Source organism: Mus musculus, chromosome 12 (assembly GCF_000001635.26).
Source record: "Mus musculus strain C57BL/6J chromosome 12, GRCm38.p6 C57BL/6J".
Lineage (NCBI taxonomy): Eukaryota > Metazoa > Chordata > Mammalia > Rodentia > Muridae > Mus > Mus musculus.
Window position 1 is genome coordinate 36,111,228 of NC_000078.6, and position 19,452 is coordinate 36,130,679.

General features: G+C 39.8%; 1 protein-coding gene and 1 pseudogene across 2 annotated transcripts in view; one reads left to right on the forward strand and one right to left on the reverse strand.

The window, feature by feature from the left end:
- Bzw2 (basic leucine zipper and W2 domains 2) overlaps window positions 1-19,452 on the reverse strand; it is a 65,007-nt gene that overhangs the window by 19,393 nt on the left and 26,162 nt on the right. For both annotated transcript variants that reach the window (NM_025840.3, XM_006515166.3), the window contains exons 3-7: window positions 18,765-18,941; window positions 12,708-12,811; window positions 9,492-9,557; window positions 7,760-7,895; window positions 2,741-2,850 (exon numbers count right to left, since the gene is read on the reverse strand). In NM_025840.3, coding sequence (NP_080116.2) covers window positions 2,741-2,850; window positions 7,760-7,895; window positions 9,492-9,557; window positions 12,708-12,811; window positions 18,765-18,941 — 593 coding nt within the window. The remainder of the gene's footprint in view (window positions 1-2,740; window positions 2,851-7,759; window positions 7,896-9,491; window positions 9,558-12,707; window positions 12,812-18,764; window positions 18,942-19,452) is intronic.
- Gm18115 (predicted gene, 18115) lies at window positions 3,852-4,444 on the forward strand (annotated as a pseudogene).

A 19,452-nucleotide genomic window follows, 5' to 3' on the forward strand; every position in this document is an offset into this window, starting at 1 on the left:
CTTGTGTGAGCTCTCAGAGGACAGCCTGTGGAAATCTGGTCTTTCCATATGTGGGTCCTGAGGAATCAGTTCTCAGGCTCGGCAGCAGGCACTCCTACTCATGTATCCATATTGCCAGGCAGGCCTGAAGTAGACATGCATCAATAAATTTAACAGCTGATGTGGCTGATACAGCTAGAAATACTTCAGGACAGTGCCATTGGCACTAAGGTCAGTCAACATTGGCTCCATAGCTCAGTATAACCACGGAACGCTCTTTGTCAGGAAGACGTGACTGCAAAATGGGATTTGATGTTATGTTCAAGTGCATGCCAATCATACTGTTCCCATACAGTTCATTTATGAAGATGTCGTTTTAGGATACACAGCCTCATCGCATAGGCCTTCCTTACTACCAAAAAGTCTGTATTAATTATTATTCTGCCTGATCTGGTTTCCTGTAGCTTTTGTCTAGGTAATTTTCTCTCTACAGTGTTTCACCTTGACTTTCCCCTTTGTTTTTGATTTTGAGATCGAGTCTCATGAAGGTAGCTTTGATCTGGCAATATACTAGAAGACTAGCTTCAAACTCATGGTAATCCTCTAGCCTCAGCCCCCCAGTGTTAGGATTACAGACAAGTACCACAATAACCCCAAATTCACCATTAAAAACAAACCTGCACTCGCTATCTCTGTGTTGCCCATTCCCTTGAAGTCAATGCTACTTCATAAAAGCCAGGGTCTATTTGCTTTCTTTCAATTATCCCCATTCCCAGAAATTCGTGGCACACAATGTGCCAATACCATACTCAATGAATAAATAAAAGACCAACTTCTCCTTTTTCTAGGGATTCGAAATAGTTTCTTCCATCCCCTCTCCCCTTGAGCTATACAATTTTTTCCTTCATCTGTAACAGTGCTGAGTAATAGCTAACATCACTATTTTTGTGAACAGTTACATAAAACTTAGCTGCATATCTTCATGAAACAAAAAATGACTCCCTTGAGAATATAACAGATGCCAAGTGTCTCATGGGTTGAGTCAGGAAATCTCAGGCACCTCCTGTACTTGTTCGCCACAAGCAGCCTCTCCTCTCCCCACTGATGTTGGAAGCTCTTGGGAGAAACAGAATCTACGCGTCTCTTTCCCACAGCATGCAGATCTAGTAAGTTCAGTTAAATGACATGTGTTTTCAAGACAGATGCACTTTTATATCCAGTGACCTAATTAACCAACCTGTAGCTAGTTAAGAAACCAGACTTTGAGTCTTTTGTGGCAAGTTGTGATAGATTCTATCTTTGTTCCCAATCGCCAACTTCCTCTCCGTCAAAGTGGATCAACAGAACCCCTCCCTCAGTGCTGCAGACAGAGGCTAAATGTCCTACTCTATTTTCCAGACTTGCCAGTGACTTTTTCTCCTAATTTTTATTTTAAATGGTATTTATGCACACGTGTCAGAGTGTAGATATATGCACATGAGACCAGAAGAGGGCGTTGGAGCCTCTGGAGATGGAATTACAGGTGGCTGTGAACTGCCTCTTCCTGACATGACTGCTGGACCCTTTGCAAGAACAGTAGGTACTCTTAACCACTGAGCTGCGTCTCTACCGGGGCCAATTGCAGGTAGGTTTTTAATGTGACTGAGGGCTTCAGTTTGTGACCTGTGTTTCTGTCCTATGCCATGCAGACACAATGTCCTAAATGGGAGATCCTTCAGTCTTGTTCCTGAGATGAAAAGACACGTGGAACCCAGCTGTGACTAGACAAGATATAGCTAATTCATGGACAACTCACAGGCTCGTCAAAAATGCTATGGTGGGTCTGGCAGGAAGGCTCGCTGGGTAAATAGGCAAAGCCCACTAATCTGAGTTTGATCCCTATAACAACACAGTAGAAGAAAAAATTCCTACAAGTTGTCCTGACCTCTGTATGTACATCAGGGAATGCATGACCCCTGCCCACTAAAGAAAGGTATAATATAATTCCTACTCAATATCACAAGGATCTTATTTGTTGAGAATGAGTTTTTTTTTAAAAATACATTAGTTTTTAAACATATAGTTAAAAAAAAACCTTTAGTTTTGCAAATAGTTATTTGATACTAAAGAAAGTGTTAGTTTGTTTTATTACTCTGGGGATTGCAACCGGGATGGCTTTGAGTGTGTCAGGCAAGCCCAATACCACTGAAATACCACTACAGCCATCAGGAAAAAGCTTTACTGTTGATAAAATATTAATACCATGTCAACAATCTTCCAAACTTGAGTGTTGATATCTCTTGTAATTTTGTAAAAGTGGCTATGACCACGCATATGAGAGAAAGAAACTTTAAGAGAAGGGTTTAATTTGGCTCACAGTTGGGAGATGGTGTTGGTGGGAGTGGTTTGGTTCACAGAGCCAATCAGGAAGCAGAGAAAGGGCATGTCAACATCAACTGCTTCTCTCCTTTCCCCTCTTTACTCCATGCAGTTCGCTACCTCACAAGATGGTCCTAGCATTATACAGCCTCAACCCTCCCCAGGTAATCCTCTCTAGAAAAGTCTTCCTGCATTCCCAGAAGTGTTCCTTATGGTTGGCCTAGAGGGTACTTCATTTATTTAAAATATATTAGAGGGTATATAAGACTAAAATAGAATTTGTTTCTCTATGATAATAAGAAATAAAAGGAACACACTCCAGTTCAGCAGAGACCCTGGTATGTCACTGACATGACACCACCCTGACACCAGTCACCACAAGCTTGATGCAAAAAACACTTACAAGCAGCCTCTTGTCTAAGTTGGCTTTTCTCAGTGAAGAGGTAACAGAATTGGCATCTTTCTCTGCCATCCAGGCTTTGAAAAGCTTGACAGCGAATGAGGCTGCGATGCCTGTTAAAAGAAAGTGAGAATGTCATTCCTGGGTACCAGAGACCACCTGTGAGGATGCACACTTCTCACAGGCTTCCAGAAATGGGTAAGAGCTAAAGGATTTGATCCCGGGAGACAGGGAAAGGTAGACAGACCTACATGCACAGCTCTCTATTCATACAAAAAATAAGTCTTCATGAGCAAGAACCCAGGAATGGTGGCTCATGCCCTTGATGCCAGCAACAGGAAGTGGAGGCAGGAGCATTGCTGTAAGAGGCAGAACAACTGGATCTACACAGTAAGTGTAAGGACAGGCAGGGCTACATGGTGATATTCCACTTACAAAAACAAAAACAAAGAAATATCAATGACAATAAACTCAACAATGAAAATAGTCTTTAGCCAGGCAGTGGTGATGCATGCCTTTAATCCCAGTACTTTCTCTTCAGTTCAAGGCCAGCTTTGTCTACAGAGCAAGCTCCAGGACAAGCAGAACTACACTGAGAAACTCTATCGGGAAAACAACAAAACTATTTTCCCAGCAAGAGTACTGATTCCAGTCTGGTATAACTTAGTTATTCAAGTGCTTAATTCATTTCTTCATATTTACTAAATGTGTGCATGTGTGTATAGAAGCCAGAGGTCAACACTGAGTTCCCCAGAAGCCCTCATCTTGTTTGGCTGGCTGTATTTTCTTTTGCTCAAGACAGGTTTCTTGTGTAGCATTGGCTGTCCTTGAGCTAGCTCTGTAGACCAGGATGATCTCAAACTCAGAGATTTGCCTGCCTCTGTTTTCTGAGTGCTAGCATAAAGGTGGGCCCCAGTACTATCAGCTCTTTGTCTTGTTTGATGAGACAGGGTCTCTTCTGTGGCCTAAGGCTCCCCAGTTAGGCTAGGCTTATTGGACATTAAGCCCCAGGGACCTTCTTGTTTCTGCTTTGCAGCACTGGAATTGCAAACATGTGTCACGAGGCCTGGGTTTCTACATGGTTTCTGGCTTTTTAACTATAATATACCTAAAAAGCATTGAAAAAGCACTAATTGAGAGAACTCAGGGTGCCAATAGTTCATCTGATAAACTAAATAGTTTTGTTGTCAAGGTTTGTAAACTTTTATATTTAGAGGGATAAAGCTGTACTTAGCAAATTCAGGCTGATGACTGGAGACTTTAACAGTATAGAATGTATCAGGACAAACTTTTTGATCTATGATCAAAAAAATGGCAGAGAATGGCTGAAGCTCACACCGATGCTTGTTATTTGGGCCATCTATTCTGTGTTGCTTTTTACTAGAAAATGGAACAATCAGACCTGGGGAAACATGCAATGCTCAGCACCAACAGGCCCACTGCATTTGTACGAAGACCGTGGCAATTCTCACCAAGAGACTCAGGCAAAGGATGTCAAGAACTGGCCAATAAATTTACTCCAGAGAGCCCAGGAAAGACAGAAGGCTTTCCACTCCATTCATCCCTTTCATGACACCTTTATATCATGCCATAAGTAAAAAGGCAGCGGAAGCCCCAGTTTGATGTGGGAGAGCCCAGAGAGCTCCGCGGCAGGGGCGTGGCTCTGGAATGGCCACAGGAATTGAGGTGGGTGCTGATGTCATCTGGACAGGCGGATGGACAGAGGATAATCTGAGAAGCTATTTAAGATTCAACTTATAATTTCTAATTTTTTGTTGTTGTTGTTTTGTTTTGTTAGAGTTAGGGTCTTGCTGCGTAGCTCAGGGTAGCCAGGAACACACAATTCTCCTGCCCTAGCAACTGAATGGAAAAGAGTGTAGTTCTGTTGACAGCTGACTTGTTAAGTGGTGCCAGGAAGAACTGATAGTGACCAAAGAGAACTACTAATGTGGATGATTACCAGCTTTTCAATGCATGTTTCTCTTTGGACGAAAAATAAATAAATAAATAAATAAATAAAAATAAAGTAAAATAAATTCTTATATTAATTCACAACATCAGGGCTGCTGAAAATTAAACACTTCTAGAATTTTAAAAAGTAGTTTTGATAGATGCTTAGATGTTAATCAAGAAACCACTCAATCCCTTATCCATATTTGAATCTCGATTACTTCCAAAAATAAACAATTAGCTAGCTAGCAGATAACTTTTCTATAAAAGCTTCTGATTTCCAATTTTAAATTTATATTGCATATGATGAAAACTTATGGCATAGTTGAATTATTGAATTGATTTTCCTAAGTTGAACATTCTGCCTAGTATTGGTGGCAGAGAGCAATTCCCAATGTCTCCTTTACTGCTTTCTAAAACAACTACTTTGGTCATACCAGGCTGATTTCTTTAGCCCCAGTCTTGGCACCTCCTCCTCCTCCATTATTTGGGTGGCCATGGCTGCATCACACTGCTGGCAAAGCTCCTGAGCCTATGTTAAGTGACATTCTGCTGAACAAATAAGAAGGGAGACACGTGGCTGATCTGAGGAATCTTGAAAATGAGCGGGGAAACCACTCTTTAGATGAGGTCTATGCCATGAATGATATTCCTATTTATTCCGAAGTTTGCCCTACCTTTATAACTATTATTTCATTTAAAGAAATATGGGTGGGCAGGCAACATGGCTGAGCAGTTAAAGGTGCTTATGCAAGCCTGATAACACACGTTCAATGCCTAGCATCTACATAAAAGATCTACATAGAAGAGAGTTGAATCTACGTTGTCCACGATCAACACATGAGTGCTGTGGAAGTGAACTTCCACTTCTAAAGAAATATGTGTATGCATTATAAGGTCAAGAATCTTGTGCTGACTGCTTTTTAAAATGATTTTTAAGCTTTTTAAAATGATTTTTCTTTTTGTGCAGTTGGAGGAGAAAGCCAGGCCTACAGGTGCTCTATCATTTGAGAACCGCCCCAACTTTAAACATTATTCATAGTTCACAAAAATCAATATCACTTCAATATAATTAGGTAATGACGTAAAAATGAGATTATTCTATAATCTGTATTGTAAGGTAGAAAGCAAAGCATGATTGAACTTTGGAACCGACCCCCCCCCCCAAAAAAAAGTATATTTAAGCCTAGCACTTTGTATTAAACGAGACTCTTGATGGAAAACCTGGAATGATTTTGTAGTTACTCTCCTAGTGAGTGTTTGGAACGATTCTATTCACTTTAATGGTTACTGCTGAAGAGTTGAGCAAAGATATACTTCCTTAATCCATCCTCATTAGGAATCAACATTTAAACATCTAGTTTCTAATGATGGTGAAGTATGAGAGAAAACCGTGACGTAAACCCAAGGCCACTCCCATAGCAAAGGCGTTTTCCTTCCCGTTTTTTTGATAACCCAATTTCAACCACAGAAACAGTGAATACCCTTAGCCATACAACTACCACCTACATTCTAGAATGGTCATTGCCAGAAGAGGGCACTGGGTCCCCTGAGGCAACAGAGTTGCAGGCATTATGACCTGCATGATGCTGTTGGGAACCGAGTCCTCATCTTTGACAGGAGCAGAAAGTGATATTAGCCTCTCACTTAGGTTTGACATTAACTAGTAAGTTAAGTTATTTTCTGTTGTGATGGCTTAGGTAATTCAGTATTATCAGCATATAGACTACCTTCTTTTTCTGTGCAAAAGAAAAAAAAAAGGCTAACAACGTAAGGTACACAAAGGTTCCTAAATTCTTTTTAGAATGATATTCAGTCAAAGAGCCCAGTATTAACAATGTACTAGTGATTCCAGAATCATAAACCAAACACTGTAGATGGTCAGCATAATGCCACCTGTCTCTAATTTTTTTTTTTCTTCTTAGCTACAAGAGAACTATAAGCCCTCTCACTATGGGCATGAATGAAGCTGGGCCTTCCTACACACAGGAGAAAAACTCCCCAGAAGAAACAGATGTTCTCACAAAAGCGCCTTTAATTTATTTTTTTAGGAAAATAACTGTTTTGCGTTAAACTGTAATTTGCATAGCATTATCCTCCTACAAGAGAACAGCCCACTTTTATTTCATTCCATAATCAATTTCTTCAGTAGTGCCTGCCAAACTCTTTAATACTTTCACATTTTTTGCACAAGCCCCTTTCTGTTGCAGCATTCTTGACTTTGAAATTATTCATTGTCTTTTGGACAATGAATGCCTTTCTTTAAAAACAGATATTTTATTATTTATGTGTATGCTTGCCCATGTGCGTGTGCGTATGTCCAAGGTCAGAGAGTGTAGGGTGGCCTGGAACTCTGGCTACAGGCAGTGGTGAGAGGCTGGGAAAGCAACTCTGGTTTTCCACCAGAGCAGCAAGTGCTCCTAGCCAGTGAGCTATCTCCCCCAGAATGTCTTAAAAATGTGACTAAAATGAATACCCCAGAAGGACTCCTGCCCTGTCTTTGCCTATTTTATTTCATTAGGGAGGGTACTGCTATGTTGTTCAGGCTGGCCTGGAAGTCACTATGTAGCCCAAGCTGGCCTTGAACTTGCACTGATCCTTAGGCCTCAGCCTCCTGACTAGCTCCACAGACCCAAGGTGGTAACAGTTTAGTTTAGGTTTTTTGTTGGGGGGGGGGGGTGGGGAATGGGGAAATGGGAAATTTCTGACTTCTACTTTCTTTACTGGCTGGCATTTTATCTCCAAGAGCAAAAGGGTCCTACAAAGGGCAAAATGATGCGTTATTCACACAAAGAGCAGCCTCTGAGCTGGAAAAAAAGGTTTGGATCTAATCAATTTCAAGGTATCCACAATCTGCAAGTAGAAGTCAAATGCCCATATATAATAGGTGTGCACGTTCTTCTTCTAATTCCTTATAGTGAACATGTACTTTAAAAACATCATTGCTGGGCAGTATGAGCACACACATGCGCGCGTACACACACACACTCTTACATGGAGGGCAGACAGTTTTTCTCCCTGTTTGTTGTGTTCCCTTTCTTTTCCATCACACATGTGGTAAGTGCTAAGTACCTTCTTTGACTAAGCTGTCTGTGAAGAGACTGGTGAGGATGGTGGCTGGGAGGGTCCCATTGCCCAGCAGGATCCCAGACAGCATTGCCAACTTTGTCTGCTCTGCTTCAGAAAATGCTTTAAGGAAGAGGAGAAGCTGCAGGTGAAAAAGAGAGACAGAAAGAAACACATTATGTATGAACCCAGACCACAAGGTAGGAAGATTGTCATTTGACAATGCAATGAAGTCATCCATCCATGCCTAGGTATGAAGTAGGTCACCATATAGTGAGTGCAGTTAGCAGATTCTGTAAACACATGTTCAATCATAAATGAGAGTGTAGAAAGGAATGCTGTCTGACAGTCCTTTCCTGTGGGCTCATACACATGTAGCTACATAGTCATAATAAGGGACATTTGGGGAACAGTGTGTATACACGATGCACACTTGGCTATGTACATGGAGAAGAGGAAGCGCACAACAAACATGTTTTCTGAGATATACTGACTTTCACATCCCTCCCACCCCCATGGGGCAATCACTTCCTCACCATGGCATATATTTTTGCAAACAATAACATTTTATTTTTTTCATTGATTTACATGTAAATGTGGTGTGTGTGTGTGTGTATATATATACTGGTGTCTGGAAGGCTGGAAGAAGGTAGGTGTCGGACACTGGAACTAGAGTTGCAGGTTGTTGTAAGTCACCTGATATGAGGGCTAGGAGTTAACCTCCAGCCCTTTGCAAGAGCAGCAAGTATTCTAACTGCTGAGTCATATGTCTCATCCTCCAGCCATAAGAATATAACTTTTTGAAACACAAAACACAGCAGAAAAAGAGTCTGCAGGAAGACCTTTGAGTGAGAAGAGTTGTCTGCATTTTTACAACACCAGAATGAAACACATGATTTCTTGGATCATGGTTTAACCACTAGCTTTGTTAAGGAGGCAATGGGAGATATGGGATAAAGGAATTTCTAAATAGAATTTTAAAAGACTCTTGACTTTAGGAGGGGGAGATGTGTGCACCCCAATACTTCAAACCTTAACATTTTAGAACGAGAGAGAGGGTTACTTAGAAAGTCTGAAACAAGTCAAAGCAAAGGGGATTTTATGTCCCTCTTCACCGTGACTTTTAAGTCCTCAGAGCTGTGGGCTGTGGTTCTCCCTTTCCCAAGTCTCCTCTGCTTTGTGCTGTGACTAAATTTTCTCAATGTCATCATTTCTCAGGTATGATGCCGAGATTCCTCAGGGGACCCCAATCCCAGCAGAGACTCGACTGAGTTTTCATCACGACACCAACGCAAAGTTCCCGGTATTAATATAGGTTTGTTTTAACATGCGGGTGACATGATTTTCTAACCAGCCATGTAACATTGGTAGGGCACACTAACTCCCCATCCCTAGCATCTGAGAGAGATGTCATTCCCTAGGTATTTACACTGAGTGGAAGAACCTTAATGAGAGCCTTTGACTCCTATTCTGTGTCTAGTAAGCCCCTAACAAACAAAAGACATCACCTCATGCCAGAAAGTAAGAGGGCTAAAGTTAAAAATTCTCTGTGTGTATGCGTATCTGTGTGTGTGTGTGCGTGTGTGTGTGTGTGTGTGTGTGTGTGTGTGTGTGTGTGTCTGCCTGTCTGTCTCTCTCTCTCTGCGGGTATGTGGTTTGTTTTTTAGATATGGTCTTGTTTTGTAGCCCATGTTGACTCCAAGTTCAGGATGTTTCTTCCTTAGATCCTTGAATTTACCTTTTTCATTTCATCTTCAAATGCCTTTTCCAAATACTTGTATCTCCTGATGAGTTTATTGAAGACCTAAATATAAAGCAGAATCATTGAATTATGCAAATAATTTTAAAGGTCACAGACAGAAGGGTGGAAATCTACCTTAGATCTACAATAATAAAAAGATAAGTGTACTCATACTAAGACATGAGAGCCAGAAGCACTTCAGAAGAGGCACCATGACCCCAGGAAAAATAAGATCAAATCCATACATAGGATACAGCAAACTGAAGAATAGAAACAGGGGCTGGAGACATAGATCCAAGGTTAAGAGTGCTTGCTGCGTTTTCAGAGGACTGAGTTTAATTCACAGCACCCATGTTGGGACGCTGGAAAGTGCCTGTAGCTCTATAGAGGAATGGAAATGTTTCTGGTCTTAAAGGGCTCGTGTACTTGTACATATATCCTTACACAAACATAAAATAAACACATTAAAAACCACAAATGCAATCTAAAATGAAAAAAAATTTAAAAGAAACAATAAACAAATGTCGGTGGAAATAAAATAGGATTTATAACCCTCCACATACAGACCTTGAATATGTCTGAAACAAAGGGGTTACAGATAAAATCGCTGAGCCAGTGGCATGGGCGAGAGAGCAGAGTTCAGGGCACACTACTATCCAGATGGATCACAAACATGTTTTTGGTAGATGAACAAAAAAACCTAATCTACTTAGCTATGAAGAATGATTGGCCTCACAATCCCTACAGAGCCCTAAAGCAGGACTTGCCTTTCTGTCCTGAGACGAGACTGTTCTGTACACGAATGATCCTTTACTGAACCAGGAATCTTGTAAGTCCTGATTATCTTTAGTAACCACAGATATGTCTGAACCCAGTTGTTGCTTTCTCTAATATCCATATAACATACTTCTAAAATTTTGTTGTGCTTCTTCATATAACTAAGAAGACCAAGAACAACTGTCTAAACTCACCTCAGGTTTTCAGTCACCATACTATGAAAGTGTTTGCCAAGTAAATGTATATAGCTTATATAAAATTAATTTCCAACTCAAACACTCTTTTTATTTGATTTTTTTCTTCTGCCTGAGCACCCCCATTGGCTGGCTTTTTCTATCAATCTATAAATAAGCAACAATTTAAAAGCCCAAACACAGACCAGAAGATCTTTGGTTTTATAAAAAATTATCCATCCATCCATCCATCCTTCTTTCTGTGTGAGTGTACAAATACTATTGTCCTCCTGTGGGTCCCGAGGAAAACTTTTGAGAATTGTTTCTTTCCTTCTGCCAAATGAGTCCAAGGGGTTGAACTCAGATCATCAGGCCCAGTGCAGCTGTCTTTACCTCGAGTCATCAGAACCCCAAAAGATCTTCCTTCATATCAACTATGAAAAATGGACTCACTTGCTTAAAGACACCACCCTACTAAGACAGGATAAAAAGGCAAACTGTGCTATATCTTATGACTTCCAGTTTCGTTTCGTTTTAATCTGTTTTCATTGGAATTCAAATAATGACCTGCAGCAATTTGATGCTGGAAATTCGATCCTATGGTAGACAATGGACTGACTACTAGGTACCAACGAGATCAGACTTAGGAATTATGAGCCTTCCAGCTGTGGCTGTGCAATAGGCAGAACCACTGGGGATTTGAAGTCAGCCTGGGCTATGAGACCCAGCCCAAATCAGTGAGATGAGCTATGGAACTGAGTGTTAATATTTAAACCTATGCCTTCTCAAGAGTGTTTATCGCTCTTATATACACAGTAGCAACAAAGACATCTAAAGGACAGACCAGTGTCAGAGCAATTTATTCCTGTCTGCTTAATCTTCTGTTTCATGAAAAAAAAAATAATCTTTTTCCCTATTTTGGTAGTAAAGCTAGTGCAAGCCATGTAAATCCATGTTCCCCACTGAGCCACACTGCCAGATCAGACTTTTGAAGAGTCCATCCATATAGAACCAGAATAGAAATAGTAGGTCTAGTTATCTGTATTTGTAGCTGATGGCTCCCCAACCTTTCACTGGGCCTTAAAATTCACTAGGTTTTTTTTTTTTTTTTAAACTAAGCTAATGTGGGCAAACTAACACTCTATAATTTGATTTAATATTGCCCTAAAACCCAGTGAGTTTGAACATACTTGCAAACATTTAATGGAGATTTGTTTCTTCTCCTTTGAAATGTCTCTATGCATCCTTCCTTAGAAAGCATAACTTATCTCATTGTATTACTGACTCATGAATCTCTCATAGGTTTTATGCTATACAAGTATCTTTTCAACTCTTACTCAATTTTGAGACTGGGTCCAGTGAAATCCTTACTGGTCAACTCCCTATGTCGCTGAGGATGCCTTTGAATTTCTGATCTGCCTATGTCTACCTCCACAGTGCTGAGACTGCATGTGTGTTCCAGGTGTCCACCCACTTTATGCGGTGCCAGGTGATCAAGCCTGGGCTATATGCATGCTAGGCAAGTACTCTACCAGCCAAATTACACTCATAGCCCCTTCTTACTCTTTATGATATTTAAAAAATTGGTTTATTTTATTTTTGTGTATTAGTCTTTTGCCTGTATGTATGTATGTCTGTGCACCATGTGCATGCTGGTACCCTAGAGGCCAGGAGGGGTAGTCCCTGGGGCTTGAGTTGTAAGCTGTCACATGGGTGCTGAAAATTAAACCCAGGTCTTGTAGAAGAGTAGCCAGTGGTCTTGACTACTGTACAATCTCTCCAGCCCTCTTCATTTTCTTTAATCGCTGCATAGTGTGTATTCTGTTAATAACAACCAGAAAACTTTCCATTGAGTTTTACATCAATTTCTCTCCTTAGTATTATTATAAGAAACACTGTGATGATAATCACAGTAGTTGCTCTTTCATACATGCTCAAGTATGGCCACAAGATGTCTGAAGTAAAAATAATGGGTCAAAGGGAATGGGCAACCTTAGTATGATAAGAAGGAGCAAAACTGTTTTCTCCAAAAAATTAGGATGGCTGTGCAGCAAAAATCCAGATGCAGTTGACACCTGAAGCCTTGTAGATAAGGGGACAAAGGTCTGGTACTTAATGCTTTCTGTTCCACTAGGAATGCAACTGTGTATTTGCCCACATTTAAAGAATCCATCTGGCCCTGTTATTGGGAGCTCTTTCCCTGCCACTTCGTTCAAGGCCTTGGGATCCAACACCCTGGCATTCTTTCCAGGCCGGATGCTACCTGAGCATAGTTTCGGATGGTTTCATGATCTTCATTTGCTGAAAACACACAGTGGTTGGTCATCTTGGTCTTGTCACCATCGTCTATGCGTGTTCCTCCAGGGGCTGTGAAGACAAGTTATTACAGTTAGGACGCAGTGGAGGGACAACGCCAAAATATGAAGTGAGGAGCAAGGAAAACCCTGAGGAGTAGATGTAAAAAAATCCCATTGGATGCGCATGTGTCAATCAAGACAGGTTCCAATCCGGATAATCCAAATACGCTGCTCCACATCATACACCGACCACACCTGCTCCATGTCCCAGCCTTCACTAGATTCTGGTGTTATAAACCTATTCTTTCCAAAGTGGGTACTTAACCATGAAAACTAACTTCTATTCAGTGAAATGAATTCCATTATTCACAGTGGCACTTCTGCTGCTTCCCACATTGGGCCATAACTTTTTAAAGACTGATAAATGCCTTGGCTGGACCTCGTTCACGTAGCTGTAGGATTATACAGACTCAACTCTTTGTTTTTGTATTACTTTTTCCAATTACTTATATATGTGTCTCTGTGCACACATGCGTGCTGATAACCACAGAGACGGAAGAGGATGTCAGATCCCCTGAAGCTGAAGTTATTAATCATTGAGCTAACTCTTAGTGTAAGATCCAGCTTTATAGATGGCGAGTCTGCTGGGAGTGGGTTATTAGTCCCAACTGTGGTGTCAACCACGTTAACCAATTGTTATGGACATTTTTGGCTTTTATTGGGGGTGCAGGAATGTTCCTAAAGCCATTCCCTCTTTCTTTAACACAAGTTCCCATATGTGGTTAATAGTCTGTACTGACTTGAACTTGTCCTTAGTCATCAAGTACCTGCACTGCTTGGAACACTATTTTATTCTCTTGTTTGTTTTGCTAGAAGAACTGGACTGGAACCAGAGTGCCTTTTGATGAGAGTTCAATTTCCAGGTTCCCGTAAGTTGTAACAATGGCTCCCATAAGCACGGATCGACTTCAAGGGCAGGATCAGAGCATTAGCATCTCTGTTTTTCACTGCTATTTCATTTTGGTTAAGAGGGGTTTGAGTGGCCCATGTCCGAGTGATGCCTCTCCTATACTTACCAAGTATGTGAAGCATATAGTTTTACAATAAGCTATTGTGCTCTGCACCTTGGGTACAGCAATGAAGAGACTGGAGTTATCTCCTTCTCAGTCCCTTGCTAAACTTGTGTGCTTTAGCTTTTAATTTGTGATTGGGGGAAAAGGTCACACAGCCAGTTTTGTTACTGGACATAGGCAAATGAGAATTTCTTAGCTTACAGACTCTTTTAGAATCTAGCAAATGGTTTTATAAGTAAAGTTATTTTAGAGAAGTAGACTCTTGAAATAATCTATTTTCCTTAAGTCAACCTACGTACCCAATGTACATTAATTAATGAACACAACCACCTGGAACAACATTATATTAAGATGATAATCTTCTCAAACCTCTGGACTAATTTTTCTTTCATGGTAAAAATGACAGAACTGGACAATCTGACCTTGAAGCTACAGACCTTTCCCTGAGGAGGGAAATGTTTGAAAAATTGCATTCTTTCACACACACAACAGATACACTTGTCACACACTGATGTACACTTGCATTTAAACTGGTTTTTTTTTTTTTCTATCAAATTAGAAGCACGCATTAACTGCCACTTCTACGTTTTGGAACACCACTACTTTTCAAGGTAGTAGAATTAAAAGAAAATAGAACTTGTAGTGAGTTTTTCTCAAGATAGGGGTAAAAGAGAAAAGAAAAGTATTCTTTGAGGAAAGGCCAAGAACAATAGGAAAACTCTGTGGTATGAAGGAAATTCCTGCTCAACTGGTTGTTTAACAAAGGATTCACATTGAAGGAAGGAACTTGTCTTAGCTCATTAATTATACCATAAATCTGGTTTTAAAGGCATCTGGGGTTGTACACCTGGACTAACTATGCCCAAGATTTTGCCCTACTTTCCTGCCTGCTGTATGTATTGACACAGTGTGAAGGATGACATTTGGGCTGCAGAGCTAAACTGGCTATTGATTGTAAATAAGCCCTCAAGATAGTCATTGATGGTCGGTGGGCAGATACTTCAACACCTTTACAGGGTCAGTGGAGAAGAGTGGAAGAGTGGTGGAAAGGAACATCTAGCAATCTAATAAGAGGGGAAGGAAATAAAAACAGCTCAACAAAGACAGTAGGGTTAAGAGAGCTGCCTGGAGGCCACTGGCAACTCAGAATACATCATACAGTTGTGATACGAGAACTTGAATTGTCTATGCAAAGGAGCTGACCGCATGAGCAGTTATAATTGCATGGTTCCACAGGACCAAGCAACGCAGTGATGTGTGACACACTTGCTGACCATTATTGCTGCCCGGAGTTGCCAGTGTAATGATAAAATTCACGATAACCAGTGAATACTAAAAGTCATGCTAGAACATTCTGTAATATTAATTTAGAAAATAGCAATTGTTAATTTAATTGACAAGATCTTAAAAAAAAATAAAGACAGATGGTAGTAAAGACCCATGATTTACATATAGCAAAATGTTAACTACAACATTCTCCTCATCTGCTAGGATCCTTACTATCATCTAGCCTTTAATTCCGAGATGTTTTGCTAATTACACAGAGCAGGACACAGGATTTGTGTCCACAGACACTGGAACTTAATATTCTTTAACAATGCTGGGCTGTATTCAAATCACCACCAATGTAATATTCATGGAGGTGAAAGGCACAATATGCTGCTTAGTAAACACAAATTAACATATATACCAACCCCCCTCCCATTTACCATACTATATATAGCTTTCTTGGATTCTACACTGACGAATGATTTGTATAAATGGTAACACAAAATTAATTCAGTATGTAGTAAAAGTTGGCAGTGTATAACATGGCCTGGTGATGTCTGGGGCCATGGTCCACACCAGAGCATGTAAACAGCGTTCCCAAGAGGCTTTAAATCAAACAGGAGGAATGCATTTGCAAGGCAGATTGGCTTGGCCAATGTTTCTCAACTGGAAGCACAGGCAACATCCGAGGCAGACACTTTGCATTTGCAGTGTGTCTACCATCTTAGCGGTGTACCCAGCACACTTGCCCCTCACTTCCAAGTATGATTTGCAAATCTCTTCTTGTTCTAAATGGTATACAGCTACAACGGAAATCAACTATAGGACTTTTGGTATAGCATTGGAAATGTAAATGAGCTAAATACCTAATAAAAAATGGAAAAAAAAAGCCAAAAAAAAAATGGTAACACTTGTCATGCTTCTAGTATTAGGAACTAGAACACTTGTATGCTACAGAGAAGCTCTTGGCATTGGTCAAATATCCTACACAATTGTTTTAGGAGAAAACGAGGGAATTTTACTCAATTTAAGTTTGTTTGTTTGTTTTTAAGTATGTGCTTGAAAAGATTTTTTTTTTTATTGCTGCTGTTGCTTTGGCTAAAAGTTCTTCAAGTGCAGACAGAATATTATTGGATTCATCAGCATGCTGTTAAAATTATTTCCTATTAGTCTATTTGGAATAAAGCTAACCAATCTGATTTATATCCCAACCATTCAAAAAAAAAAAAAAAAAAAGAAAGAAACTTAGATCTAAAAGGGCTGGAGAGAGAGTTCAGTTGTTATAAAGACGAGAACTTAATAGTTCCAGAAGCTACATAAAATACCCAGTGCCTATTAAGACAGCGGGAACATGGGATTCCCTAGAGCAAGTGAGCTAGCCAGTGTTGTCATTTAGCAAGCTTTGGTTTTGACTGAGACCTCTCTTGTCTCACTGAGTAACTTGGAAGAGCTATAAAGGATGATTCCTAACCTTGGGCTTTCATATGCATGTGCATGTAGAGAAAAAAAAAAAAAAAGAAAAGCTACCATTTGATATTTGAATTCATTAAGTACACAGGAAAGATCTAAAAGACTTAAGTAAATACTCAAAGATACAGCCTTCTATAGACACCAGATTGTGAACACATGAAGCAGTTGGCTTTGGCTTAAGTAGTGGCCATGTCCTAATGTCAACAGACACTCTTAGTTCTATGCTCTATGAACCAGCCATCATTTTAAACCAGCACTGGAAAACAAAGATATATATACCATACCAATGACATGTAATCAGAGATCCAATGGGCAACTGCTTTAAGTTCTAAAAAGGCTGACTGTGTGATTACACATATTAGAAATACCTGCACAAATTAAAACTGATAAAGCTCCCACTTATGTATCCAAAAAGATGAAGCAATTTTTTGGATATTACAATGTAAAGTATATCACTGATATACCACTCAATCCTACAGGACAAGCAGTTATAAAAAGAGCCAATTGTGCCTTAGAAGAGAAGCTTATTAAACACAAAAGGAGAGTAAAAACCCAAATAATGCTTTGTTAACAATTTTCTTAATAAGTTAGGCTACAATAGCAGCTGAGAGACACTAGGTTATTGAAAAAAACTGAGGAACTAAGCCAATCAATATACTCTAAGGATGTGTACATTAGAATGGAAAACTGCAATAGTTTTAAGATAGGGATATAGTTATGCTTATATATCTACAGGGAATGAAAAAATAATCTGGATAGCAGCCAAACTTATAAAGACCAGGGAAAACCTTTTATCAGTTGGAACATGAATGTCTTCACAAAGCATATAGACTAGTGATTCACAGACAGTCTGTTACTGATTTCTACAAAAAAATACATGCAACTTCAAAAGGGCTAGCCTAAGTCATCAGTCACACAAAGACTGGATAATGCTTCTACAGGACAGACAACACAAAGACTGGATAAACACAGACACTGGGCAACAAACGCTACACTTAGCTTTTTATCAGTCTAACTATTTTCCCCTTCCCTTTAGGCCCCAAACACAAATTCTTCTTCCGAACTCAGCAGGAAACAATTATAAAGACTGTCCCCGCCCCCCCCCCCCCAATCCCTTAAGTTGGGGTGGATAGTTTTGTTCATTTGATGTGTTAAGGTTGTCATCATCTAGAGTGGTGGGTTGTTTTTTTTTAGTTACTATATATTGGTAGAAATTTAAGGTTGTTTTATTGGATAACTGCTTACCTGGTACATAGGCTGTTTGTTTAAGGTGTGAGGTGAAGTCTTAGTTTTCTGGTTCTTATAATTACTTCTAATGTGTGTAGATTGCTAATGTTAGAGAAAAAGACAATTTTTAAACAGAAAGGGGGCTATGAAGTAGAAATTTCTTGTATTTTCTGAGACTCAGTTGTGTCATTATGCTTTTCTGGAGACTGTCTTATGAGAGGATATTTTGCTGATGCAGACACGTTGGAGGATGTTTTGGAGAATAAACACATGGTGCTTTTCTGGAAGCTACCTGGAAAGAGGGCATGTGGTGTTTGATGTTTGGAAAGGGTAGAAGTATAACCTAACAGACAGAGGATGATGCTGTGTGGCACTGGTTCGCCTTGCCACTCTTTGCTGGTCTCCACTGAGGATGCTGTACCATCGGTTCACCTTGCCTTCCTGGCTGATCATGTTGTGAATTTGTAGAAAGAAACACACCAAAGAACTTCTTGTGGTATTCCAGCTTGTGACAAGCAGCTTTTTGCTGCTTCTGTGGATTTGGGCCAGTTGGTAGAGCCTTGCAGTTTCTGGATCCAACAGCCATTGCTGATTCGTGAGTAGTGTTTGTGAGTGGATCGAGCTACTGCTGTTGATTCATGTGAACTGACTGCTGGTATCCTACAACACAGATTAGAATCGCCCCCCAAAAAACAGGTCCATATGCTCCTTTGTGCTATTAACCTTTTCTTTCTACTACCTGTGGTGAGTGGTGGACTTGAAGGGAAGGTTAAAGCCTTTATCCTTATTAAAGTAGGTTTATGAAAAATGTAAGCCTATACTACATTAAAACCATTCTAAATTGTAATCTAGGTAAAAATTACAGATTTTTTTTTACCAAATATAATTAATATAAGCTTCCAAAGATTCTATCTTAAGAGGAAATATGACAATAGAATTGAAATTCATGCACACTATAAGAAAATGCCAAACCATATGGCTTACCAAGCATACTGCCAGCCACCAGGATATCAAAGAGTGTGTCTGCATAGCGACGGTAATCTAATCGTGAGCCAGTAGAATCCAAAAATTTGGCTACAGCTTCAAGGTCATCACCAGCTTCATTAAGCCCCTGGACAAGTGTATCCCTGAAAACTGTGGGTTCGAATTTCTCTTTTTCATCTGAAATAATAAATAAAATGATTTCGTGAGCATATGTGTTTATCCATATAGTCTGGAAAGAAACTGGCCATGTAAATTTCTATGATCTAAAACACTTGTTTACACATTTATTCAAACAAATTGAATAGCTCTGTACAACAAGGCCACCTAGCATTTTAAGTATCTCACACATATTAACTGTAACAATTATTCATTTATGTCATCATTTGTAGGCTAGGCTAATAATGTTTGTAATCTATTAAGTCTAATCATGGGAAAAAATTATGACGACTAAAACTTAAATTATTGCTTTGTCAAAGGTAAAGAAATGAAACAGAGAATCACCAGACTGTAGAAGAAGAAAACGAACAAGACAGAGATAGATGGAGATATCTCTTGTATAAGACAAACTACCCTGGACCATGAGCAAAGAACCCTGCATATGAGAAACTAGATGTGTGATGCATACACAGAGCAGGTACTGTCTCTGTCCTCAGAACATGACATTCAGTGTTGAAAATAGCAAAGGTGT